Source organism: Vanellus vanellus (genome assembly GCF_965231255.1).
Source record: "Vanellus vanellus genome assembly, chromosome: 2".
NCBI classification, from domain to species: domain Eukaryota; kingdom Metazoa; phylum Chordata; class Aves; order Charadriiformes; family Charadriidae; genus Vanellus; species Vanellus vanellus.
The window spans coordinates 8,354,420-8,380,795 of record NC_138906.1 but is presented as its reverse complement, the minus strand read 5'-3'; the positions used below and the strand labels follow the sequence as shown (position 1 = coordinate 8,380,795).

General features: G+C 37.5%; 1 protein-coding gene across 1 annotated transcript in view; it reads left to right on the top strand.

Moving 5' to 3' along the window:
* The window catches only part of KMT2C (lysine methyltransferase 2C), a 201,363-nt gene that overhangs the window by 98,733 nt on the left and 76,254 nt on the right, over window positions 1-26,376 (top strand). The window contains exons 7-13 of the mRNA XM_082498871.1: window positions 5,302-5,464; window positions 6,156-6,327; window positions 8,152-8,266; window positions 9,011-9,183; window positions 9,919-10,079; window positions 13,601-13,714; window positions 15,391-16,130. Coding sequence (XP_082354997.1) covers window positions 5,302-5,464; window positions 6,156-6,327; window positions 8,152-8,266; window positions 9,011-9,183; window positions 9,919-10,079; window positions 13,601-13,714; window positions 15,391-16,130 — 1,638 coding nt within the window. The remainder of the gene's footprint in view (window positions 1-5,301; window positions 5,465-6,155; window positions 6,328-8,151; window positions 8,267-9,010; window positions 9,184-9,918; window positions 10,080-13,600; window positions 13,715-15,390; window positions 16,131-26,376) is intronic.

Genomic DNA, 26,376 nt, shown 5'->3' with positions numbered 1-26,376 from the left:
GTTTTTTACATGCCCTGATATCAACATCATTTATTTAATGTATTTTTTTATGAAGGAGGCAACTGGTGGGAAGAAGGAACTTTAAAGTAGTGAGTTGTAGAGAGCCTGAAATCTCCACGCTTAGAGGGACTTTTGCTTTTTACCTTGATTACATGTGTTGAGTCACCGATAGTGGTGTTAGTCATCATCATTTGTATGTTCTTACCTTTATTCTTTATTCCTGTACAGATAACTGAGTGTGTTGGGGACATATGGAGTATCTAGTCAAGAATTCTGCATTGGAAGACAGTTTTTCTCAGTCATATGTTGAGCTTGGCCAAGTTGCATCTCTGGTTGTCCATGTTTTTTCATAGTTTTAGAAGCAAAATTTGATAATTTGTTTCTACAGTTGGGATTTATTTATTTTTAAACTTACTTTAGACTACTCAGAGTGTGAAGTGGACACCATAGCGAAGTTTTAATACATGCTGTCTCTGTTAAGAACATTTTAGTTTTTAATTACAGTTATAAGAGAGAGATCTGAATTTTAATTTCTTAAATTTGGTGTGTGTTAAGGATTGAGGAACAAAAATAACTAATCTCTGATTGAATTGCTTGTTATAAATTTAAGTAATTTCCAAATTTGTGACACGATTAATAAAAAAAATAAAAAAGTAGAAGGTAATTTCCACTACTCCTGGAAATGTGTGTTATTTAGTACCTTTTCTAATCAGTAGTTGAATGGAAAGCCAGTAATTCTTTTTATATTGCCATTTGACTGCATTGTGCTCTAAAATGCTGTATGGTACTTAAAACAGTGTATTTGACATTAGAGGTGCTAATGGTGATTAGTGTCTACAAGCAATATAAAGCTTTTTCTAGATGGTGGGGTAATCGAAGATTATCAGAACTACCAGGGAACATACTTCATCATTAATCACCGTTTATATTAAAATTTCTTTGTGGACTCGTTAATGACAGGATATTAAAGTCCAGTTCTCCTTAGTTACAGGTTTGTATGGTAGCAGTTTTCAGTAGCTAAACAGTCTGAAATACGTTCATACAGGTAATACATTAAATTGTTTAACTAAGGACAGATGGCTTGTGTGCATTTTTGAGTACACTATTGTAAAATTAAATTTGCTTATTGTTATCATGGGTTTTGTCGGCTGACCTTTTTAAAGCTAAATAAGTTCCTATCAGGGTCATTTTGTCGTTTTGCTTGAAAAACATTTTGCAGTACCTAATACTAACACTTAACTTTACTGCAGTAATCACGTTGCAACTAAGTATTTATTCAAAGTCCTCATTTTAGCCTTTCTTTAATGTCTGCCTCCTAAGGGTTGTTACTTGTCCAGTTGCTGAGACAGTAATACTATAAAGTAATTCTAAGGGCAATAAAATCATAATAAAATAGGACCTCTGCTTTTTTCTTAGTACTGCCTGGACAAAATCTTATGTTATAAATACAGGCATCTTTTCTTCATTTTAACTTGTGCTGATGTAAAGTTGGAATCTATCCTTTGTTAATTTTTTTTAAATTTTATTTATTTTTAATGATGTAGGAAGGTTAGAAGATGTAAACAGTAAGCTGTTTCTCTCGTCATCATTTTACAGTTTGGCCATCAGTTTCCATTAAAGCCAGTAGCATTTGTGACATTCAGCTGAGCTTCCAAGCTACAGGCAGAACTAACCTTTTTGTTCAGTTGATTTTGGTGTGATTATGATTCTAGAATGGCGGTACAAGTTTTTGTCTTCCCAAAAATTTTCTGTGTGGTTTCTGTTACTCTGTTTCATGGAGGATGCGCTCCCTCCCATACAACTAGAAAAGAGAGGAGGTGATTGATCAGGTTTTCTTATGTTTTCTGTTAATTCACTTAGTTCTACCTCTTTCACTGTATTTGTATAACAATGTCATATTTGATCCAATGGGATTAGTGAATAAAGGGAATTTTAAAATGAAATTTGAGAGACGGCATAGCTGTTTGCTTTTAAAAATGAGATCCTTTGCTGTCTGTATGAAAAAAAATCAGATGTAAAAGAAAAAGGTGAAAAAGGCCAAGTAGAAGGAGGTGTGTACAGTTCTAAATGATGGAATTTGCAATAGTAAGAAGTAGCAGAAGTATGGATGGGATCAAAGCGCTCTTGCTATGGACAAGCACACTAGGAGCTTGCTGAAGAAAACAGTTGGTAACCAATGAAGGACTTTTTGAGTAGGAACAAAGTCTGCTGATTCTGCTTTAGTGACGTTTATTTTATTGTACTATGAATAAGTAATGAAGTGTCTCTCTTGCTTTCTGACACCTTGTAAATTTTTTTCTGTAGAACAGGACTGTAAAATTACGTGATCCATAAACAAAACAGGGTTTGGCTTGCTTTGACAGCTTACAATTTTCCTATACCTACCCTTTGAATACTCGGATTCAGCTTCCACCCCCTTCACGTAACGTCTTATTTTGTGCTCATGCTGATGAAATTGAAGACTCCGCACTGTTTCTGTTACTGTCCTTATTCAGTGTGGTAAAGACACTTTCACTGGCAATGGGATTTATTCCTTGCTTCCACCTCTTACTGTCCTGATGCTATATTTTAGCAAAAAAAGTAGTAAAGTAGTATTTGTTACTGAGTTTATTTAGCAGAGCTTTTAATTTTTAATTAATATACTTTGCTGTTCATCTCCTTACCTTCTTCATGAAGGTCAGTTAATTGTAATAGGTGCATACTTGTTCTTCTGGGGTCATAGCATGTGGCCTGCTTTCAGAGAAGCGTTAGCTTCTACTGCTGGAAAAGTAACTCTTCTCATCAACAGCTGTTGCCAAAAAAATCCCTTTGGGCATTTGTTTCTTCAGGCTGCTTTATCTCTCTTATAAATTCAGTAAATGTTGATATTCTTTGCTTTTTATTTGCTTCAGATGATATATAGCACATTGTTTTTAAAGTGTGTGTTTTACTTAGCTGCCAAATGCTTTTCATTGCCAGTGCAGTTTAGCAGATGGGTTTGAAGGGTTCAATTAAATGTAATTTGGGCTTCCATTTTTCTTCCAGCATCTTTACATGGTTCCTTAAATCAACATCAACATTTTTCAAGGCTTTGCAGTAATCCTGTAGTTAGCTCATTTCTAATAATTTCATCATTTAGTCAGAGCATTTGGGAAAAGGTATATTCTGATTTTACATTTGTTATGTGCCATTGTTGATTGGTGGTTTTGAAAAACAGATGTGATATTTAAAAATGCCATTTATATTGCTATTTAATCCATTATTCCCAGGTTTTAATAAATGTTGGATTTTTTGAGTACTTGCAGTTCTTCATAATTTTCTTTCCTGGTTAAGGGTTAATTATGGGATCCAAAAAAGTCTCTGTTGAATACTTTCTTGAGGGACACGTTTTGGACCTTAACTCCTCCCAAATTTCCATTCCTACAGTTTCTTAACGAGTAATATCTTTGAAACGTGTTTGGCCTGTCTGTAACAGTTGGGCATTAGCTATAATCTGGGCCATCTCAATAGGATGTAGGAGTGTCAAGTACAAAATAGTGGAGTGGGTTGTATTCTGTTTACTGTGCAGCTGCAGTTCATGAAGTGGGGAGGCTTTGGGCTATATTTTCATGATTTCACATCTGATTTCAGGATTTACCTTTTATAGCATCCTCAGCGAGTGTTTACTGAATATATTGTTTCCTAAAATGAGTTTTTGCATGACTTTGGCTTTGTTGGCAGACCTTAGATGTAATTACTTTTGATACTTTCTTCACCTGCTTCAGGAACTCCATTTTATTGTTTGCTCATGTTGTCCCCTCTCCTCTCCTCTGCGTTTTGGCTAGTAAAATAACACAATACATCTTCATCTTTTCCATACTGTTAGTAGGTGTTAGAGACATGGATGGAGGTGAGACATGAGACGTCTTGCAGGTCTGAAGACTAGATTAAGCATTGTAGCACAGAAACATGGCAGTAGCTCTCCTTAGTGACCCACTTTAATTTGTGTGCTGAAGCGTTTTATGTTTTTACACTGCAGTTGTGTTTAGCATAACCGAGTATTTTTTTTTCCCTTGTCCAGGAGTTGTGGTGCAGGCAGATATTTTGCTGAAGACATTAATTTCATTTTGTTTTAAGAATGTCAATGTAGCTGTTAACACAGGCAGCTTTGTGATTTGTGTTTTCGTATGGGCTGGTTTTGATATCTGTGGACTTGTAGTAGTGCTATTTCATGCCTAATTTCATGCCTGATTTCATGCCAGGCTTTGAAACACAGAAGAATTGTCTGTATTCTAAGAATTAAGCAGATACAGTGTGTAACTTTTCTTTGATTTGGTATATGTTCATATTTGGATGTTGCTTGACACTTAAGCTAGTAATGAAACACGCCAATGTTAGTATTATATTTTTATTATGAAAGAGTCATTGAGCTCAGTTGTTGCTCTATGTTATGTATGCCTTCCTGTGAGCCACTGACCTGTTTTTTCTCAAGTTTACTCCAAATCTTAGGGTGCTGTGCTCTAGCCTTAAAAAGTATTGTTGCCTTGGTGAAAAATTGCAAAAGCATGTTGCAGTGCTTCAGGGACTGTAATGAATCCAAGAAAGAAAAAAAGACTCATTAACTGAATCAGAAAGGTGTGGGTGATATTTTAGAAGCAGGCTGATGGAATCTGTTCCCTCTTGACCACAGAACTGGATGGTTATTGGGTAGTTCTTTCTGAGAAATTATTTCTTTACAAATATGACTATGGTCTCTAATAATAATCATGCTTATTTATGACTTCTCGAAGTTTGGTATATTGGTATTTGTGTAGCCTTGAAAGGAGAGATGAGAAGAAAGTGCTAGGTTATATAATACATGGTCATCCCAGAGAGGATTGTATAATGCCAGTAAGATTTTTGATAGAACATGATATTTCATTTCCATTTGCATTTCTGAGTACAGTGTCTGCAGTTTTACATTCCAACTTACAGAGCTATGTGGTTTTTAGTTATAAGCTATTGACAGCGTAGCGTGGTCTGCCTTTATTACTTGGAATAAGTCTCCAAGCCTCTTTGCTGAAGGCATAGCTCAAGTTAGATAACATATAGAAGAAAAATGCTTTTCTGTGACAAGAAGGATCTCGGTCATCAGAGTGCATTTAGTGTCGGTTTTGTTAAACATTTTAAATTGGAAAGATCTGGGAGTGCCACTGAGAGACACAGTACACTAGTTTCCTTCTCCTCGGTATTCAGTCCCTTCTACTGGCCAATGTGTTTGTCTCTTAAATAAGGGGAACAGAACCAGCTGAAAAATTACAGGAAAAAATAGTTTTTGAACGATTTGTTATGTTTGTTTTTCAGCGATGTGCATATTGTAAGCACCTTGGAGCCACTATCAAATGCTGTGAAGAGAAATGTACCCAGATGTACCATTACCCCTGTGCCGCTGGAGCAGGCACATTTCAGGATTTCAGTAACTTGTCCCTCCTTTGTCCAGACCATATTGATCAGGCTCCTGAAAGATGTAAGTACACGCTATTCAAGTGGCACGATTAGTACCAGGTTTTATGAAAACTGCTGTATGGTAGGATCAGTTTAAGAGGGCAGTTGTTTAGACCTGTTTTCCCAGTTTGTGTACCCAAGAATTCACGTCTGTTCAGGTGTGACAAAGGTGCAAGTTCATACTCTTCTGTTTTTAAAGACTGGCAGTGGTGCACAGCAAAGTTAGTATTTTTCTTTTTTAATGACAAAACATGGGAAGGATTTACTCATAAGGCTTGTCTTCTGAGAGGTTTTAGTTCACATTGATAGGCTTGCTTACTTGCCCTAACTCAAGTTAGAGCAACCATATTGCAAACGCTTCTGCTAAACAATAGGTTTGGATCTGCTAGGAGCTTAATTTTGTATTTGTTCCAGAGAAGAGTTGGTCCTAAAGCTCTCAGTTTTAACTTGAGGAGAATAAAATTGTTTCTTTTGCTAAGACTTTATTAAGGTTTAAAGTGAATGTACTTTTGTTATGAGATTAGTTGAGTATATCAGAAAACCAAATGAAATGAATAAAATATAATAAGTATATTAATTACATTTTAATTTCATAAGAACAATCAAGTTTTGCACGTGTAAGAACTACTAAAGAATTTCTTGGCTTCATTGGGCTCATGGAGTTGTTCATAATTTTGAACAAAATAATAATTGAAACAATTATTTCTTTGTAGCAAAGGAAGAAGCAAATTGTGCAGTGTGCGACAGCCCTGGAGACCTCTTAGATCAACTTTTTTGTACTACCTGTGGCCAGCACTACCACGGGATGTGCCTGGACATACAAGTTACACCTTTAAAACGAGCGGGTTGGCAGTGTCCTGATTGCAAAGTGTGCCAGAACTGCAAGTAAGTGAGACTTAACAGACGTGAAGGAGGACAGTCTTGAGATTTGTGTGTTGAGATTTTAAAACATTTATTTTATTAGCTGTTCTTTTTTTCCAAAAAGTATAGATTATTTGCCCAGATGTAGCTGTTATGATATTATAGTAAGTAGCTGATCAAACCCATGTGTTGGGGACTTTCTTCTAAGAGAGCTGAGCCGGAACTCCTGCATGTTTTACTGCCAGAGTTACCATTGTCTTGGCAGGTTCTAAAGAGCAGCAAAACCTTCTGACTTTTTCCTCCTTTTACACAGGAGGGTTTTTCTCAAATTTACAAAATTAACAAATTAGTTTAATGTAGTGCCTTTACCGTCTGGGAACCTGTGCCCTTACTCAGCTGACATTTCAGCTGTGCACGCACCACACACTGGGTAGGTCCCCTGCATTAGGCCCTCTCTTCTCTTTTCTAATATCTTTCAGAGGCAGTTAATGAGTCATTATGAAAACAAAAACATGGCTTAGTTGAGCAAAGAAAAAAAAGTGACATGAGTGACCATGATTGAATTGTTACACCAGACAAATACCGAGACAAGGAAACATAATTATTGAGATATTATAAGGGTTCACTTAAAAAACTCTGACTGCTTCTACATTTGTTCTCATATAACTTAATCTGATAGGCACTGCAGGGTTCTTTTGCTTGCTTGTTTATTTTTTTAAAGGGCTTACTAGAAAGGAAATAAGAGTTTTGTTCAGCTTTAGTCAGATCAGCTGGGATGAAGGAAAAAAGCCACTTCACTACTGCCTCACGTACCTGATTAGTCAGTGCTTTGCTGTTTTCCGAGCAGAGCACTCGGTATTTGCTAGCGTTCAGATTCACCCACTTCAAAGAAGATTGTTCTTTGATCACACACAGCTGATAGCAAATGCCAGCAGTGAAGTTACAATAGTGAAGCACATTCTAAAGAAAGTATCCCCAAAAATGTTGTACTGGGTAATTACAGTATTGGCTAACAAACCTTCTGTCTAGAGGAAAAATAGATGTTTTCACACCTATTACTTTATGCAGTATGGCAGTTTTATGCCAGTGTTGAAGAATAGCATTTTGAGCATAACTCCATGCAAAGAGAGAATGCTTACTATTTTTTAAAATATCAGGTCTCCCAGCTAATGTAGTAGTATCTAGTATGTGTAATGCCGTATCTTGTGAAGCTTTATCAAGGCAAATCTTGTTGCATGCTTATTTATTGAATTAATTTATTTAAAGTAATGCAGAACACAATGCCTTTAGATATTACCAAACTATTTGTCTTTTTCTCTGCAAATTTATTTTATCTCTGAAATTTGTGGTGGAGCTCTGTAATACATGATTGTAGGAAGATTGAAATCTCTTAATGTTTGTTTTCCTCATGCAGTCATATTGGTTGACATTGTAGGAGCTGTGGTAGTCAGAGGTGATGGCTCATTTTTTTCTTTTTCAGATTGTTGGTAGGAACAAGTACAATTGCATGTTCTCTTCAGAAAGGGATAAAGTACATATTTCAGATTCTAAACTGGTTTCAGTACAGAAAGGCCATTAAATGTGTCTGCACCTGTGTAAATGAAAGTGGACCGATTTCTAGAAGTTGGAATGGTTGCACAGGCTCGGCACTTGTTAAAGTAACCATAGTGGTCTTCGTTCATACTTATATATGAATTTGAGGGCATTATCTTTGGAGTTATTTGTAAGTGGTATTCATATATTTTCACGTGCTTAGCTATATATCTTCCTGTTTAGAATTTTCATTAAATAGATTTTTTGTTATGGCTTGCTTAAGTAATTTTTGTAACCACTTGTTACTTTTCTTAGACATTCTGGGGAAGACAACAAGATGCTGGTGTGTGATACATGCGACAAAGGCTACCATACTTTCTGTCTACAACCAGTTATGGATGCTGTACCAACAAATGGTTGGAAATGTAAAGTAAGTTGAAAGGTTTCAGAAGAATTCCTTATCATTATAGTGGCCCAAATTTTGTTATCCACGTTATGCTGTTCTAGGAATACTGCAAACTGCTGTTGCTGTGTAGCATAACTTGTAATTTCCAGAGGAATTCCACTTGTATGTAATGATGTGGCTCTCGAGCTGCTCTGTGAGGGTGGCTGTCAGTGCAGTGGCTGAAGCAGCCTATGTAGGACAGTAAATCAGACTCCATAGGGGGTCACTTAATGACAGCTACTTTCATGATCTAATGTAAACTATATCTATGTAGTAGTATATGTAATCTGTACTTGAAGACTTTATATTCAGCTACTTCTTGCTTATCAGAGTGGCAGTTCTGCAGCTTAAGGGTTCATTTGCATTTGAGGAGGGCAGGATGAATTTGTTTTATCAGTAACTTTGTGAGTAAGTGTAACAATAAAAATACGATTTCAGCATAACAAGGGAAGTCACTGTATAGTCAGTTTGTGGCAGTCATAAGATGACTGAGGTTAGGAATAAAGTTCAGTCTCATAAGAAATACTCCTTTCCAGTCAGGTCATAGTGCAAGGAAACTCTCCTTGCTGTTGGACAGATCTTCATGCTCTATTATCAGATCCTGGATAATTTATTAGTGTTGTCAAGGACAGAGACTTAATTTAATTCAAATCAGGAAAATGTCAGTTAATGGCAGTTCTATCACATTGGAAATATAATAATTAACAACTAAATTCTTGTGATCTCTAGAACTGTAGAGTATGTGCTGAGTGTGGCACACGAACAAGTTGTCAGTGGCACCATAATTGTTTGGTATGTGACAGTTGTTACCAACAGCAAGACAACTTATCTTGTCCTTTCTGTGAAAAACTGTCCCTCCAAGACTTCCAGAAAGATATGTTGCATTGTCACATGTGCAAAAGGTAAGAATCCTATTTTTTGTTAAATTGTACTGAAATGCCTAAAGTTTAGGGTGAGCTGTATGACATTGATGTGTTTCTGTGAAGGGTGTAGACTGTGTTTGATGTATACAGTGCTGTACTATCTTGTTGTGCAACATCTTGATCCTTCATCCTTAAATACAGTGAACAACAGTAGGTAGTCTTATTTTAATCTTAGCAAATATGTATTAATTGGCAGTTATCTGAGGTGCACAGAGAAGTATGTGCTGCTGCTGCTTCTTACATTGCATCTATTTTGTGAGACACTAGAAGAGTCGTCAACCTAATTTTTAAAGGCTGTTGTTTGCAATGGTCTGTTGTTTTAAAATTTTCTAGTACATGTTCTCTGTTTAATTTTATGTGTTTTGCTATGCCAGTAATAAAAAAGGCTGTATTGGCAACCTTTTAAGAATGTAGACTGTGTTTCATATTCAGTGCTATTGTATCTTGCTGTGCAACGTCTTGATATTGCAGCACATGTTGTGGTGTCCAATTGGCTTTAGTGACAGTTTAGGTCTTCATGTTTAAATTTGTTCACTGCTTGAAATACTGACATATCATGTTGATTTCTCTAAAATTTACCATAGTAAAGCATTGGTTGAAATTTTTAATTTCCCCATAGGAATGGAAAACAGTACTATTTTGTAATTGATTTTTACTAGGATACTTGATATTTTTACTATTAAAATCGTAGTCACACTTAATTAATTTCTCCAGGTGGATTCACATAGAATGTGACAGATCTCCAGGTAGTGAATTGGAGTCTCAGTTCAAAGACTACGTCTGCACTCTTTGTAAACAAGGAGAAGGGGATCAGACTCAGTCATGTGATGTAATGGACACTTCTGAACTCATTCCTGAGCCTGACAGTATAACAGGTAATCAAACGTTATCTCTGTATTTCCAGAATGCTAATATCAAATATAAATATGTGCAGCTGTCTCACAAAGTCTTTTGTGAACCAGCCGCTCATATTGTACTCTATGGAGTTCATCCATTCCTCTATTTAGCAGCAACTTCTCAAGCAGTCCATGGGTGTGGCATCTTCTCAATATGCTTTCTGGTTTTCTGGCTTCAGGATCCTGTATTAAAAACATGGGCTCTCAACCATCCAGATCCAGCTTCCCAGCTTGTAGCTGTAAACTTCTCTAATTTTGGAGGGATGTGGTATTCATTTGCCAGCCTAACTGTTTATTCATTTGTGCCTAACTACCAGGCACAAAACAGCTTCTGGTAGATGTTCCTGGAGGCCTCCAGTTTTCCTGTTTCCCTCTCGCTCCTTGTCAGTCTCATAGTGCTCATTCTTCTCACTATGTCCAGGTAGGACACAGCAGTGGAAGCTGGGCTATGTTCAAGGGACAGGTATATTTAACTAAACAGCTTCCAATCAGGTGTCCTTTTTCAAAACAATATATAGAATCACAGAATGGTTTAGGTTGGAAAGGATCTTGAAGATCATAGAGTTCCAACCCCCCTGCCATAGGCAGGGACACCTCCCGCTAGACAAGGTTGCCCTTGTCCAAGGGCATGTCAAGACCATGTCCAGCCTGGCCTTGAACATCTCCAGGGATGGGGCCTCAACAACCTCTCTGGGCAACCTGTGCCAGTGCCTCACCACCCTCAAAGTGAAAAACTTCTTCCTAATGTTTAATCTAAACCTGCCCTCTTCTAGTTTAAAGCCATTCCCCCTCGTCCTATCATTACATGCCCGAGTAAAAAGTCCTTCCCCAGCTCTCCTGTAGGCCCCCTTTAGGTACTGGAAGGCTGCAATAAGATCTCCCCAGAGCCTTCTCTTCTCCAGGCTGAACAGCCCCAACTCTTTCAGCCTCTCCTCATAGGAGAGGTGCTCCAGCCCTCGGATCATCCTCGTGGCTCTCCTCTGGACACGCTCCAGCAGGTCCATGTCCTTCGTATGTTGGGGACTCCAGAGCTGGATGGAGTACTCCAGGTGGGATCTCACGAGAGTGGTGTAGAGGGGCAGAAGCACCTCCTTTGACCTGCTGGCCACACTTCTGATGCAGCCCAGTATATGGTTGGCCATCTGGGCTGTGATCGCATATTGCTGGCTCATGTTGAGCTTCTCGTCAATCAGCACACCCAAGTTCTTCTCAAGGCTGCTCTCCAGCCATTCCCTGCCGAGCCTGTATTTGTGCTTGGGATTGCCCCGACGCAGATGTAAGACCTTGTACTTGGCCTTGTTGAACTGCATGAGGTTGGCTTGGGCCCACCTCTGCAGCCTGTCCAGGTCTGGATGGCGTCCCTCCCCCCCAGTGTGTCTACCTCGCCAAACAGCTTGGTATCATCGGCAAACTTGCTGAGGGTGCACTCCACCCCACTGTCCATGTCACTGACAAAGATGTTGAACAGTACAGACCCTAGTACAGGTCCCAGTACTAATATATGATTAGTCCTCTTATTTCTGAGAGATTCTTATCTAAGTGGACAAATCAAGCAAAAGGTGGAAAGGGAAGTTGCAGAGAGGTGTAAAGTTGTTTTTGTTTTTTTTGTTTTTTTTTTTAAATTACTCAGTAACAGTGAGGAACAGAGAGAAGTTGGATCTGTTGATCTGAGTTTGGTGGGTCATCCACAAGACCTGTGTAATGAACTCATAACTGAGAGCCTTTGTGTATTTAACACCACGTGCTCTGTTGGAAAGCACACGCAGGCTGAATTTCATAAGAGAAGTACAGTTGGGTTTAAATTTGGAAGCAAGGTAAAATCCAACAGATTAACTGCACTACCACTGCTAGGTGCATTTTTGATGCTTGAACAGCAATGCTTGTGTATTGATCTTTCGTTAAAAGAAATTTATAGCTCAACTGCGTAAGTATCTGTGTTTTCAAAAGCCTGATACTATTTGACTGGAAAGGGAAAGTATTGGACTGCAATAAAACTCTTCATTTTTGTATGTTACAACTAATGTTTTGTGTAAACAAGGCATTCTCTTTGATGTTAACCTGTACACATAAGTGCATACCTTTCATGACCAGTAAAGAAATGATGAAAAAGATGATCCTGGAGGAAGGGCAGTGACAGTAGATAAATGTATGTAAATGAGCAGAAGTCATCTGTCAGTGAACATGTGCACCGAGTTAGAAAAAGTGGCGACTTCAGCCTTTGAAGATCACTTCCATTCTGAAAGGTTAGTAGAGGCTGTTGGATTCTCAGACACTGTATGGGGAACATTTAGGAAGATGTCCAAGTAATATCCAAAACTTACACTGGAAAAACTCCCAATTTTCTGCTGAAAACACTTTTGAATAATTAACGGGTTTATTTGAAAGGCTAAAGTTTTAAGTAATAACTTCTGTTAGGATTTCTATCTAGTAGAAGCATTGACAAGCATGCTCTTCTCCCCAAGGAAGAGCAGGACTGTCATATCAACTACTAGGAGTAATCTGGAGCTATTACATCAGTATAGTCATGCAGTGTTTTAAACCCAGGAGAGCACTTCTGTACATTAAAATCAGGTTCGGAGCCAATCTAAATGATCATTTCCTCAAAGTTTAAATATCACTTTAAAGTTGGCAGAGTTTGAGAGCAGTTTTTAGGTGCTAAAAGTAGCATCACCTAACAGTTCCTGGGTTTCTGAACTTGAAAGAGACTTTCTTGAACAGAAAGCTGTATTCGTTTGACTTTTTTTTGTGCTAACATCCGTGGAGGATCAGTTCCTTTTGAGTTAATGCTTACTATATACTTTGTTTTTCCTGCTCCTACTTTGTCTAGTGCATTTTAATGAATTTCCTTAACTGAAAAAACTTTTATATGAGGAAAAAAAGAAGTATTTCCTGTTTCTGTGCTCTATAATGATATTGTCAGTCAAAGAAGTGCTCAGTAGTTCCTTTTCCATGCAAATTCCTTTATTTAATATGAAGAATTCGCAGATCAAGGTATCCTAGTTTTAAAGTGGCAAAATTTAGTTTTCATGTTGTTGAACAGGTAGGTTGAAAATCAGTGTTCCAGGTGCTGATAGTAGATGGAGCCTCATATCTATGCCATAAGCCATTGTAGTATTTGTATAAAAATTCGAAGCATTCATGCTACAAGTTCTGTTGAATTGGGCAGACTCAAATTTGAGAGAAGACTTTTTGCATTGCTCAGGTAGTGCAAAAGTCTGTGACTGTGTAAATTAAATTTTCACAATTAAGTGCATATAATTGCTTTGCCGACATTTTTCACTGCCTGAAAGTTGTAAAACAGCTCCAGTGTTAATGAGAAAAAGGCTCTTACTCTTCAACGAGTAACCTTCTCATTGACCTGATTTGTCCTAGCTGCTATCATATTGTTAAATATCATTCTCTTCATCCAAAAAGTCAAACAGTGACAGCAACTGCTGATGCCAAAGTAATAGAATAAACATCAAATATCAATTTTGATAACTTCTTTGCCTTTCCTTAAGCTTGTACAAATGAAATGGAAATGGAAAGTGGTGGAGAGGATGCAACACTTCAGGAACAACCCGTTACTCGTAATGGCCCTGATCAAGAATCAGCTGTTGGCTGTGTCACAGACGGTAAGAAAGAGTTTTGCAGTCTGAGAAAATGCCAGTACAGAACCCTTCAGAACCCTCTCCCGTTCAGTGAGGTTTGTGGGACGTCATAAATTTAAGAGGAAAAGGTGCCTGGAAAGCAGTAGAAGACAAATTGCATCAGTCCTAGTGTCTGAACTCTCAAGCAAGAGTATTAATTTTTTGCTGAAGAAATATTTTATTGAAAGCCTTCAGAATATTTGTATAGGGGAAAGCTGTTTTGCTTTTCTGGTGGGACTGGCTTTCTTCAAAAGCTGGAAATACAATTAAATGCTTTTGTACACTGGAAGTTTATAGTAAAAAAACACCATTTGTTGCTATTCAAATACAGTCACTCACACTTTTTCTTTAAGTTTTTTTTGTTTGTATCTGCAACTAACTGGATTGGATTAATTTTCCCTGGTGTGTTTCGGGGCACACTGTAGAACTTCTTTCCAGTTTATGTGCTTTGTGGTTGTAACTCCACAAGTCTCCTCTTTTCTTTTTTCCCTTTGTAAATAAAAGGTAATTTGTTTAATAAACAAATGAACTCATCTAGACAGGGTGTGCTGCAGTAGCTGATCATTTGTGTCTGGGAATAAATACATCTTACGAATCACACATGAAGTTTCAGCGAAAGAAAAGAATACAAATAGAATGGTTTCTGGATCAAGTTCTCTAAATGTGTTAGTGACTGATATCAATGGCAAAGAACTTTCCAGTATGTCCCATCCACTCCCAGCTGATGTTGGAGGATGGTTGCTGTAAGGGGAACCAAGAAACCTGCATTTAAAGTCAAAGCAAAAAAAATATCTTGCAGGTTAGTTGTGATCACTCTGTTATGCATCACAGCCTGTGGTGTAACAGCCATGATTTAAAACTGTCAATGTAGACACATTCATAATAAAATGCTAGGCTTTGAACTGTAGTTGCTGAGGAGGTTGTAGCAGTGTGAATTTAGGAAGAGTGCAAGTGTAACAGAAAGTAAGCGGTCTGTAAGAGAATCAGAGTCCATCGAAAGGAGGTATGAGAAGCCGCATTCAGAGGAAAGAATGCGGTTCTGTATGGAATGGACACAAGACTCTAACTCCTTGATGGAGGAAGTTGTGGATGAAGGGTGCTTGATTTGGTTCAAGGGAAGGCTAGATAAATATTTTTGAAAGAAATCCATGAAACATCAGTAAATTAAAAACCAGCATTGACTGTTTTCATTTCAGGTGATTTTCTAAAGTCATAAAAAAGTGCTAAGAGGGAAGCGTTTTTCATCTGTACTTGTCCTGTTCTTCTTAGCTGGGTGCTTTTTGGAAGTGTTGGGACAGTTGCTCGAAATACATGCTAGCATACATCTTCAATACGCAGAAATGAAAAAGGAGAAGCTACTTTTAGCTGACTACCTGGCAATCTGTATCCAGATTCCTAAAAAATTAATCTTGGGTCTACTTACTTGTGATTACTCTGCTGTGTTTCCAGGGAAGAAAATAATGAGCTAAACCCATAGACTACTATAAACATAGGTACAAAGAAAGATATTTATGAAGTATATTTTAAGCTACGTATTAAATTCACTTCAGTAAAGTGATACGTACTTGGTGTACTTGATGTGTACCAAGTATACTGGTTGACTGCTACACCTGTGTGAGTTTTTCTTTTTCGCACTGAGCCTTTAATATGGTTGTACTTAGTTACAGACATATCACCAGAAGAGAAGACCACAGAACTGGAAACAGAAGTCTCTGTTGAAATTAATTCAGCTGAAATGGAAATGTCGCCTAAAAAGACAACAGCATCTGGTGACAGTCAGACTGAGAAAATGATGGAAGTGACGGAATGTGTTCAAGCTGTAATACAGCAGGAATTAGACAAACAAGTGGAAGAGACACAGCTACCACAAGGTAGTGTGGAGGTGTCAGAAGTATCCACAGTAGACTCACGGTCTCTGTCTTCAGTACCTGAGGCCATAACTGTGACGCCAGAAATACAGGAGACTGAAAGTAAAGGAGATATTTGTATCCCTGTAGAACAACAACTGGAAATAATAAAAGCGCAAAACAATGTAGAAAAAGGAGAAACCCATGAAAAGTCAGAAACACCAGCCCTTCTAGAAGTAGAAACCACTTCTGCAAATGAAGGTGTTGCAAGTAGTTCACCAGTTGGAGACAAACCCATGAAATCACCAGCTGAGTCTTACCCCTCACTTCCCCCAACAGTTAATATAAACAAGACAAATGTGTCTTCCTCGCCAGATGTTTCTTTAGACTTGCATTCTGCACGAGATGTACAGCATAGTCAGCCCCCAGCATTGCCTTCCGCTGCTGGAAGCACTCTCCCAACGACTTACATATCAGTCACTCCAAAAATTGGCATGGGAAAACCAGCCATCACCAAACGCAAGTTTTCTCCGGGAAGACCCAGATCGAGACAGGTAAGCACGTAGAATATTTCATTATACATTTATGAAGAGCATAGTTCAAACTTCAGTGTAATGCATTAAATCTACATGGGTTTTAGGACATAGTATGCACTTCTTCTTCTAAGTGAATGTGTAGTTTATTCCTTCCAGAAAGTAATATCATGTTAAATAATTGAGAGATCAGATATCATAAAGGTTCTCAAGTGAAAATTGAAGTTTCTTTCAGCTCAAGCTTAGACCAAAATAAAAGAAAATTTGTTATATTTTTAATACATATGCTACAAATGCAGATATACGTAATGTACCTTTTAACTTATCTCTTAATCTTTTTTGTATATGCATTTATTTTGGCTAGTACTTTCCAAGTGTGTTAACTTTTCTGAAACTGGCTTTATAGAAGAACCTCCAACAGCTCCTGTGTACATCATGCTGCCAGATACTATTTTGATAGACATTTTTAATGGCGTTGCAAATAATTTGATGGTTTTGTTACATTAGCAAATTCCACATAAGAACTGTCTGGTACAAATGGTTGTGGTTTGACTGGGATTAAATTTGATAAGTGAAAAGAATCCTTAAGCCTGTCGCCTTCTGCAACATCTTGCTCTCTATTTGAGTCACGTAGTTGTGAGGATACTAGTTCATCAATCTGTAGGATTTATTTTGTGTTTGCGAAATTCTACACAAAAAGTATGTCAGTGTGACAAATTAGTGCTTCATTTCTGTTCTCGTCACAATTTGTCTTTAGTCTTTGGGATTTCTAGGTTGATGGTTTCATGCTTTTCTGAACTTAGTGTTAAAAAAGCTTTTTATATATTGCAGAATTCTTTCCTTCCATTTTTACGTTTTACCTGAGGGTTGAAAATTCTTGGTTCTTAAGAAAAGGTATGAGATAGTGTTCTGAAAGGGTTAAAAGTGTATAATGAAGGCAAAAAACAGAATATAAGAAGTCAAATTGGAAGGTTTTAGAGTATGTTTGGTGTTATTTTTTTACCCTCACGTAGAAGCATATATAAAAATATTTTTTTCTTAATACTCTGTACTGTCCTAAAAATTATTTTTTTTTCTCAGCTTACCATGCAAAGTGAAGAGGGGTGGGGTTCGTAGTCAGTCTAAAATGAATCCAGGTTTTCTGTTGGTGAAGTTTATTTGTTGTCTGTAGTGTTCCAGTAAGAGTTGTATTTGTTTTTCGGTGCAATTTGCCCCTGCTCTGCATGAGAACCAGCATCATGATACTGATAATAAAATTAGTTAACCACCAGAGGAAAACACTGAGGAAAACATGAAGGCTGACGCCAAGTGTAAATGCCTGTAGCAGAATAAATCACATCTTAAAAAAAAAAAAAAAATCACCTGTAAAAGTAGCAATTTATATATTCTATGTACAATAAGCGCAGATATTAACCTCTTAATACATGGTGTGACTAGTGCAAATAAAACTGAGTTGAATTACAGTTTACAAGTCAGATGTGACACAAAATCCTAGCTGTGATGCTAAATCAATAGAATCTGTTCGACACTTTGCAAATTATATTTTAAAATAAAAAGGTGCTTAGCAGTGCCAGTTGTAGAACTGGACAAGTTACTGTAAAATTCATGAGCTATCTTGTAAAAGTTGGAAGTCTTGTCTTGTTGTGGAAGTCTGTGAAGGTTTCTTTTCATTTTGATTATCTTTGTCTTGCACTTTAAACACCTGTTAAGCTGGAACTTTTGTGAACTGAATAGCAATTTTCTGGGAAGAAAAGCACATGCTTACTTTAAGTCCCAGTACAGTTTCTTGCTTTCCACTGATTATTCAGTTTTAGCACAGATCAGCACCTCGTGGAAATCAGTGAAAAACTGTCTTGAGTAAGGACTGAAAAAAATGAAGACCCTATAGATACTTGATTAATGAAAAATACACACTTTTTCTGGCCAGTAATCTAAATTCAGCTTAACTAGTTGGTAGGGCTTTGGGATCTTTTTCAGACTCTTCATCGGTCAGTTTTTACTATTGTTCGTCTCATTTTCTGTGATGGACATGAAGATACAAGTCTCGTACCTGTAGATATTGTGTCTTCTGAAAAAAGAGAAAAAGCTTGTATATAATATATGTCTTCTAAAACTGGCTTTATTATTAGGACCTACCTTCTGCTTCCACTGAGTTTAGGAATTCTGTGTTTATTTTGCTGCAGTTAGATTTTTCTAGGTCACTGTGCAGTAAGGTGTATATCATATTTGCAGAAATATGTATATGCTTTAAACAGTGACAAAATTATCTCTGGTGCTGTAAGTTTGCCATATTAACTTCCTACCTCGGGCCTTTGCCGAGGGACTGAAACCTGTCAAACGACAGTCTGTAGAATATAAGTAAGAGCTTTAGAAGTGTTCAGTTAGAGGTAGAGGTGCTTTCTTTTTGAGCAAGATGTAATTGGACAAATCCTTGATAAGTAAGGCATGTGTTATAAATGTTTTAGCCTTTGCACACAGAAATTGGTTTAGGTTTAATTTGGGGGTTTTGTTTAATTATTATTTTTGCTGTAAACATTCTTTTTTTTTTTTTAACAATTGTGTACTTTTCCAAATGAAGAGTTCTGGATACAAACAGAAGCCTCTAAATATATTTGATTGTCAGAGAACACCTTGTGTTTTTATCTAAATTCTGCTCAATTTATGTCATCTTAAAAAGTGCACTTTACATATAGTGATTTTTCTGTTAATATTTGTTCCAGTTCTCCGGAGGACAAAATGCTGCATTCTTCTGTTATTTGTGCCAGCAGGCCTATATATGACTTTCTTTATAATCAAGTCATTATGTATGATTCTAGAAACTGATTCACAAATGGGCAAAAGAGAGGAGCCTCATAGCTCTAATGGTGATCTTCCTTCCGATGCTCTCTCTTGGCTCCCTTCGGTGCTCTCCAGACGCTTACTCCTGCCGGGGTCTGGTTTGGCGTCCTGTTACATGACAGTTCTTTGGGGCAGATATGAAGGCAAGTAAGTGGGGTTTCACCAGTTATAAAACCAAGGAATTAAGACCTGTTGTTTCTTTAGGTCATACTCTACAGACACTCCAAAATGGATTTTTTTCTCCCAGTTCTGGTTTAGGAAGAGCACCATATTGGGCAAGTACTGGCAGCTGAGAAAATTGCTGTTTTCTACCTTTCCATCTTATTTTCCATGCCAAGTGTGGCCTCACCGCTGAAGAAGGGACATAAACTTAATTTACAACATTTTAGCTTAACACAGTGTTTCAGTGCTTGTCTGTCTGAGGATGATCACTTTAATCAAGTAAAAAGTGGGGAAAAAAATTCTGGAAGAAAAAAGGCTTCTATGAAGTTACAGGTATAGCAGCTCGGAATAAACCAGGTCTTGTGTGGTTCTTCTCTGGGTGTCACTGAAGAGGAATGTCACCTTCTCAAAAGCAGGTTAATTTTATGGGTCCGAGGTCCGCTTCTTTCTCTTTGAAAAATAACACATAACGCTGTTGTGTAGCTTTGTGTCAGGTCAGGTCCTAGGTTATGCGATACAAGTGTTACCTTGCAGCTGGATGAGTTCTTAGTGATGTGTCTTAGAGGGCAGTGAAATCAGAGGGAAGAATTGCACAAAGAGGATTGGGTTATTTGTATTGATTAAAGAGGTGGTGGCTCCTATACTTGGTGGAACCAACATTGGCTCCACAGCTGCTTTTCTTCGTTGCACAAAGGAACTGTCATTGAAGAACTAGTTGCTTGTCCAGGACTGCACAGGTTTAAAATAGGTATTTCATAAAGAGTCTGATTACTCTGTGAACCCCAAAGACAAGCCAAAACTATCCAGTTTCCATAGGTGGCAATATTCTTCACTTTCTCCTGGGAGATATAAATCTTGTAATACGTAGTTTACCTTCTTAGAATGTCCTGTTCCTGTTTAAAAAAAAAAAAAAAGAAAAGTAAAAAAAATCCATTCCAATGGGTTGATTCGTAGGAAGAAGAGGAAAAAAAAAATTCTGGATCCTGAATGTATTGCTGCTGAATTTTGTCAGACACAGGCTTCACTGAAGTCGGGGTATCCATGTAAAGAAATAGTTTCTGATTTGGATTTGTTTTAATGAAATTTAATGTATTGTTCTGGGCAGTAGGATGAATGATTATCCCTTTCTCAAAACCTATTAATACAATTACTAATAAAATATATTTGAGTAATTATTCAGTTTCGCTATTGAATACGAAGTTATACATAATCTGAAGTGATTTCCTGTATTGGATCTTAGTAGTTTGCATTTGTAACAGGCTTTAGTGATGTGTTTGCAACACCACTACATCACTCCTATTTTGAAAGGGCTAACACCCGTCTCCCAAAGCGTGAAGACAATATTCTGCTTAAAAAGGTTTCATGAGTCCCTTCCAGGGCTGTACTATCAGTGTTGCTGTTGTCGCCACCCTTTCCCCCCCTAGTATTTTTGCAGGCATCGCTACTTTGGTTAGAGGCAACAGGAGAAAATCCGTCTTCTAAACAAAAAGGGAGCTATGTATAAATCAACGTGTAGGTACAGTTATACTGATGAGAATTGCTTTTGCTGGTACAAGCTTATTCCACTTTGGAGAATGTGTTTTTTCTGTGTCAGTATAAGAACTCCTATCAGTAAGGCACTTCTACTAACAGTGTGTTTGTTGGGATGGCATATTATCCATACCTTCAGCTACGGGCAATCTTTAAATTTGCATCCGGCCCAGTGAGAGGACCCTCAGTCTGCCAGGCTTAGCATCTCACTGGCTTCCCATGGGTTTTGCTCCATGGGCTGTCTCTTTTCTGTTTCGGTTATCCTACTCCATAATGGAGACCTGTTGGTTTTTACATGTACAAACAACTAAATTTCAGATATATCAGAGATACTCACTAGTAGCTGCTAGCCTGATAAAGTTTTTACAGTGCTGTCCTCAGAGTTGGGTCTGTATGGTGTCTTCTCCACGGAATATGCAGATTCTCCACCTTGGCCTACAGACTGCGAATTTATGCTGGGGGCAGGACCTGTCTGATTTTTTTCATGTTTCTCTTTTCTGAAGTAGTATTCTTAAAAGAAATTGTCATGTAAGTTTATTTATGACTAATCTGATGTATATGTAGTTTGAAATAAATCTTCACAAGAAAAATGGGTATTTTTTTTCTGTGGAGGTACATAGAATATACCCAATGCCATTTAAATGTATCTGAATTGAAGAAATTTGAAGTAGTTATTTTTGCAACAGCTCTGTGTACTGGAAAGCCCAATAGGAAGTCAGTAAATGGAGGGCATTACAAGATATGCAGCATGTAAGACTGGTAGGTAAAGAGATGGGAATGGTCTGTAGAATAGTATTGAATAGAAAATAATAACCTTCTACTGTTTTTGTTTTGTCGTAAGTGTTATTTTAGAATGCGTTCCATGGAAAATACTATGATTAGAGGTACTTAATTTTCATCATGGAGATAGTGATGATCACTATTACACAACTCGCTACGTATTTCTCCATGTTTTAAGAGATTTTCTAAAATTAGACTGAAAAATGAAAAGGCACCGTGATGGGTTCAGATGTATGTTCTTTCTTGGCTGTTACAGCTTTTTTGCTGTCTTCAATTACATAGTGCCACTGACTATGTTGTTGTAGTGGTAGATGGGGAAAAAAAAAAGATCAAAAAGGGTCTTATTCAAGGATTAGTTTTTGTTATGGTTTTTATGGCTTTTTTATGAGGGGGAGCTATATTTTGAACAGACTAAATTTTGTTCACAACCCTAAAATTACATTAAGTATTAACATGCAAATCCAGGTTTGTGCATTCGTGATTGCAGTAGATTTCATAAAGCGTTAAGCAGCTAAACACAGTCAGTGGTAATTTAGTGAGATCTCCTGACCCTTGCTGACACTGGGTTTCCTTTTGTTATAATTTACTTGCAGCTGTGTTGTTCAGTTTTGAGGACTCAAGAATATGATGGAGAATTAGAACTTCCTGTTTTTGTCACAGTACCTAATTATTGCCATGGTTCTGATGTAAATGAACTGAATAGAACTTTCTCTTCAGTGTTGTGTGGTAATAGGCATTAATTAAAAGCCAAAATATAATTAATGCATCCCTTTGATGTAATTCATTTGTTCGTAGTATTGTGGAAGTGTGTGTTTTTAATTAAGTTTATCTGACCAAGAATTCAAATGTTTCTGATCTACAATAAAACTTGGATTAAATTTCCAATTTAATTCTTAACAATATGGTTCATGAATCATATACAATTAATTTTGTTTTGCAAGACCGAATATTTCATATTCAGATTTAATACTGTATTAGCTTTTTAATCTTTTGAATATACTTAATCACTAGAGAAGTGTATCTTCTTAAAAGGAAAATAATTTTGTACATCCCAAATAAGACTAGGTAGTTTTAGCTGTTGATGGAGTATTTTCAGCAAGTTTGGGATCTTGAATTTTGACCCCTAGCCAGCTTGTTGCCTCCTTATGCCTGCCTTATTGATGTAAAGATGCTTTCTCTGACACACAGATTTTCCTCGAGTTGCCGTATTGTAAGAACAGCTACTTACTATGCATTATAAATTCTAGAAATACAGGGAAACTGTAACTAAAATTCAATGAAAGTTATAACTTTATCTTGCTAAAATGGGACATTCTTTGATATTAAAAAATATGGCTAGTGTAGTAAAGTTAAATTTCCTGTTGCCACTAATGTGCTGATGTAGTTGCTAACTAGTGTGACAGTGCTCAGTAAAAACATGAGATTTGGACAGAGAACTGACTAATAAACTACAGTGCTCTTGATATAACAAAATCAGACTTCAGTGTAGCCGTTTCTGCCTGGTGGAAGTTGCTGTGGGCTGGAGGAGTGGGATTCACCCGACCGCAGACATCTGCCGTGTTAAGAGATCTGCTGTACTCACCTTCAGGCTCCCATTAGAGTCGCTGGAGAGCAGTTGGGGCATGTAGGGTGAGATTAACCTGACACTTTGTATCCCATGCGGTGAGTTGCCTTCTGCAAGCACCCGTTCCCCTTTGCTGACCACGCAGAGAGCCCAGGGTGGTTCGGCACAGGCAGAGAGAGAGAGTGACATGTCCTTCAGAGGTGTCTTCCCAGGAGTGTGTTTGGGTAGGTGTATCAAACCTCTGTTTCTGTGAAAGTTTGCTTGCTTTCTTTCCACCGTTTCTGACTTGGTGCGGTTGTGCCCATGTTATGTCATGAATATTATGCCCTTATATCATGGGCATGAATAAGGACTCCCATACATCTCTAGGTTTGTAGGTGCAGAAGATTTCTGCTGAACACTATTCCCCTGTTAGACGTTGTTAATCCTTTTGATCTGCCGAGTTATCTGCGTGATAACCATCTACCTGAAGTCAAGCAAAAAAACTGGGATAGCAAAATCTTACAATGTAAGCTGTTCAATCAAGCATGCTCACTTTAACCCAAGTGCGGGTGAGCAGTTGCTGGCACCAGCAGTTCAGCTTGGCATGGGGAGGGCAGTGATGGGAAGCTGAAAACACAGAGGTGATCTTCTGGCTACTAAGCAGTTCATAGGTTGTGTGTCTATGTACTCCCTTGTGTGGACAAAATTGTAAAGTGGTGGGGGTTTTTGGTTTTTCTAAAGTGCTGTATTGTCCATATTCCCTTTCCCATGCAGGCACAGCTAAACTCCTAGAAAGCAGATTTATACTGAATCCTACCATGTCCGCACTGCAGGTTGTACCACTTGGACAATGTTGGCATTTTTAAAAACTTCTAGGCTTTCAGGTTACTGACAGCCTTTTTCTTTCGGATCTGTTGTGCCAGTTTGGATACTGAGCTATGTGAGCAGCTGTAAGTTACTCCCTACCCAGCTCTGCAAGCAGAAGGCGTCATATGAGCTTTTCCTCATCTGCTCGAGGGTAAGCGAGATGTTGGCTCGTACTCACCTTCATCAGCAGATTGAGCTAACCTGGCCGTGCCTTACATGGATTAGGGAGGTCTTGCCCGTGATCCTTCTGGCCTGATATCAGTTGAGGGGTAGCCCTATTTTCGGTCAGCGCAGCTGTTAGTCAAATACTGATTTACAGTCTGAGATGAATACATGTTCTGATAAATTGTTGATTCCAAAGAAAACTGTTTCCCACACAGTCTTGATGGAGAATATTTCATTTCAGAAAAAAAACCCTATATTTTGCAAAGTTATCTCATTTTTCTTAATGCTTGTATAGACCAGTATTCAAACGCATAAATGTATTCAGGCTTGCCCGTGCGAGCAGTTATGCATGTGTGAATACTTGGGACTATTAGTATGCATAAGGGTATTCCATATCATGTGTGCGATTCTGTTGCTGAATGTCATTCTGGAGAAGGTAAACCTATACTTTTCATCTGTTTTACTTCTTATCTTGGTATTCATTATTTCTTCCTCTCACAAACTTAGAATTAGGAAAATATATTACTCTTCAACTACTCTAATTTGTAAATTTAGAATGAAGTTATTTATGATGGCTGTCTCCTGCAGTCTTTACTCAGGATTCAAGGAAGTCTTCCACAGATTTTAATGTGTATGAGGAACTTCAGCATTTCTTTTTCTCTTGTCCATCTTAGCACTTTCTTCTTGTTTTGCTGTATTTCTTGTGACAGTTATACGATATCTCACCATGATGAGAACTATATAAATAGGGATAATAATCGATTAGTTAAAAGGAGTTTATAGGTACACCATATGGATGTATATTATTACGCATACATAATAATGTATTAAAATTTTATACAACAGTGTAACATGGAAACACGGGAATAAAAAAACCTTAGTAGCAGGCTTTTATAACGGTTTATTCATGGCAAACTTGCAGGAAAGAGATACTTCGTTAACTACCATGGCTGGTTGGTTGGTGTTGTTTTTTTCCCAATGGTTTGTTTATGTTCCTTTTGTTTCACATGCTCCTCAGACTAGTTGTTGCTGTGATTGTCAGTAGCTGAGACTCAAAAGTCGACTAAGGCCATATGGTCTTTCAAAATGTGATTTGAAGTGTAAAAGGGGATGTTATCATCTCAAACTACTGTCTTTTGATGCAATAAAATTTAGGGATCTAATTTGTTGTTATGATTGCTTGCTTTCAATTTGTATTATTCTTTGTTTGTAAAAAACATTTTGTTGTACTTAACTGTCAGTGGGAGGTTAATATTTGTTTTAGTGTGTGTTTCAATGAGAACCTAAAAATTTCCCACCTTCCTTTCACTGAGTGAACTAATTGACTACTTAAGTTAACATAGAATTGCCTATGCCTGCATGTGCTTTGCTTTTCAGATTTTTTTTGTTGCTTGCTTTTTTCTTCTTTTTTTTTTCTTTTTTTTTTCTTTTTTTTTTTTTTTTTATGTTGCGAAGTTTTATACATCTATTTTCTCACCTACCATATCCTAGGGGGCTTGGAGTACCAATAATACAGTCAGCCCACCTTCCTGGTCCCCAGACATTTCAGAAGGTCGGGACATTTTTAAATCCAGACAGCTTCCTGGCAGTGCCATTTGGAGCATCAAAGTGGTAAATAATTTGAATTTATTTTCATGTATCCATTGCTATCTTTCTGCTGTAGAGACTAGTGATGAAATTCTGTATCTCACAACTGAATTAATCTTCCATTCTTTTACTGTTTAAGGCCTTTAAAAATTATTGAAACTCTGGAGCTTTCCGGTTAAAAACTGTATGCTTTCCAGAGTCTACAGTATGATGGCATTGCCCTGATTTTCAATGGCAAAGAATAGCTTGTTTTACCAATTTTGTGTGTGTGCTGAGTACTTCACTTTTTGTGGTTGGCTTTATGTAGCTGTCAAAATAAATTACCTGAGAAGGAAAACGTCCTTAAGACTGGCAGTCAGATAAGCCAGGCATGGAAAGGAGCAGCGATCTGAAAGGTGGCTTGTATTTGTTGCTGTGGAGAAATCTTGCAGAGTGGATTCAAAGTGATGTCATTTTTAGCTTATGGGGGAAAAAATAACAACTTCCCTACCTGATCAGATGGACCAAAGCTTGTAGCCACAGTGATGTTTACCATTAAAAACACCTGAAGAAATTAAGTGAAACTACTATTTTTAAATAAAGGCAGAAAAGCTAAATGATGAAATTCTGACAAATAGCTGTAGCTTCCCAATGATTTATTTTCATCTCACTTTAACTCTCATGCTAATTTTTATTTTAATTTGACATTAGCTTAGCTTTTGCTGCTTCAAGCATTAATATTCAGCTTAATATTCAGCATTAACATCAATACGACTACGTGCTTATTCCTGTTACTAGTTGTGTGAAAATAAC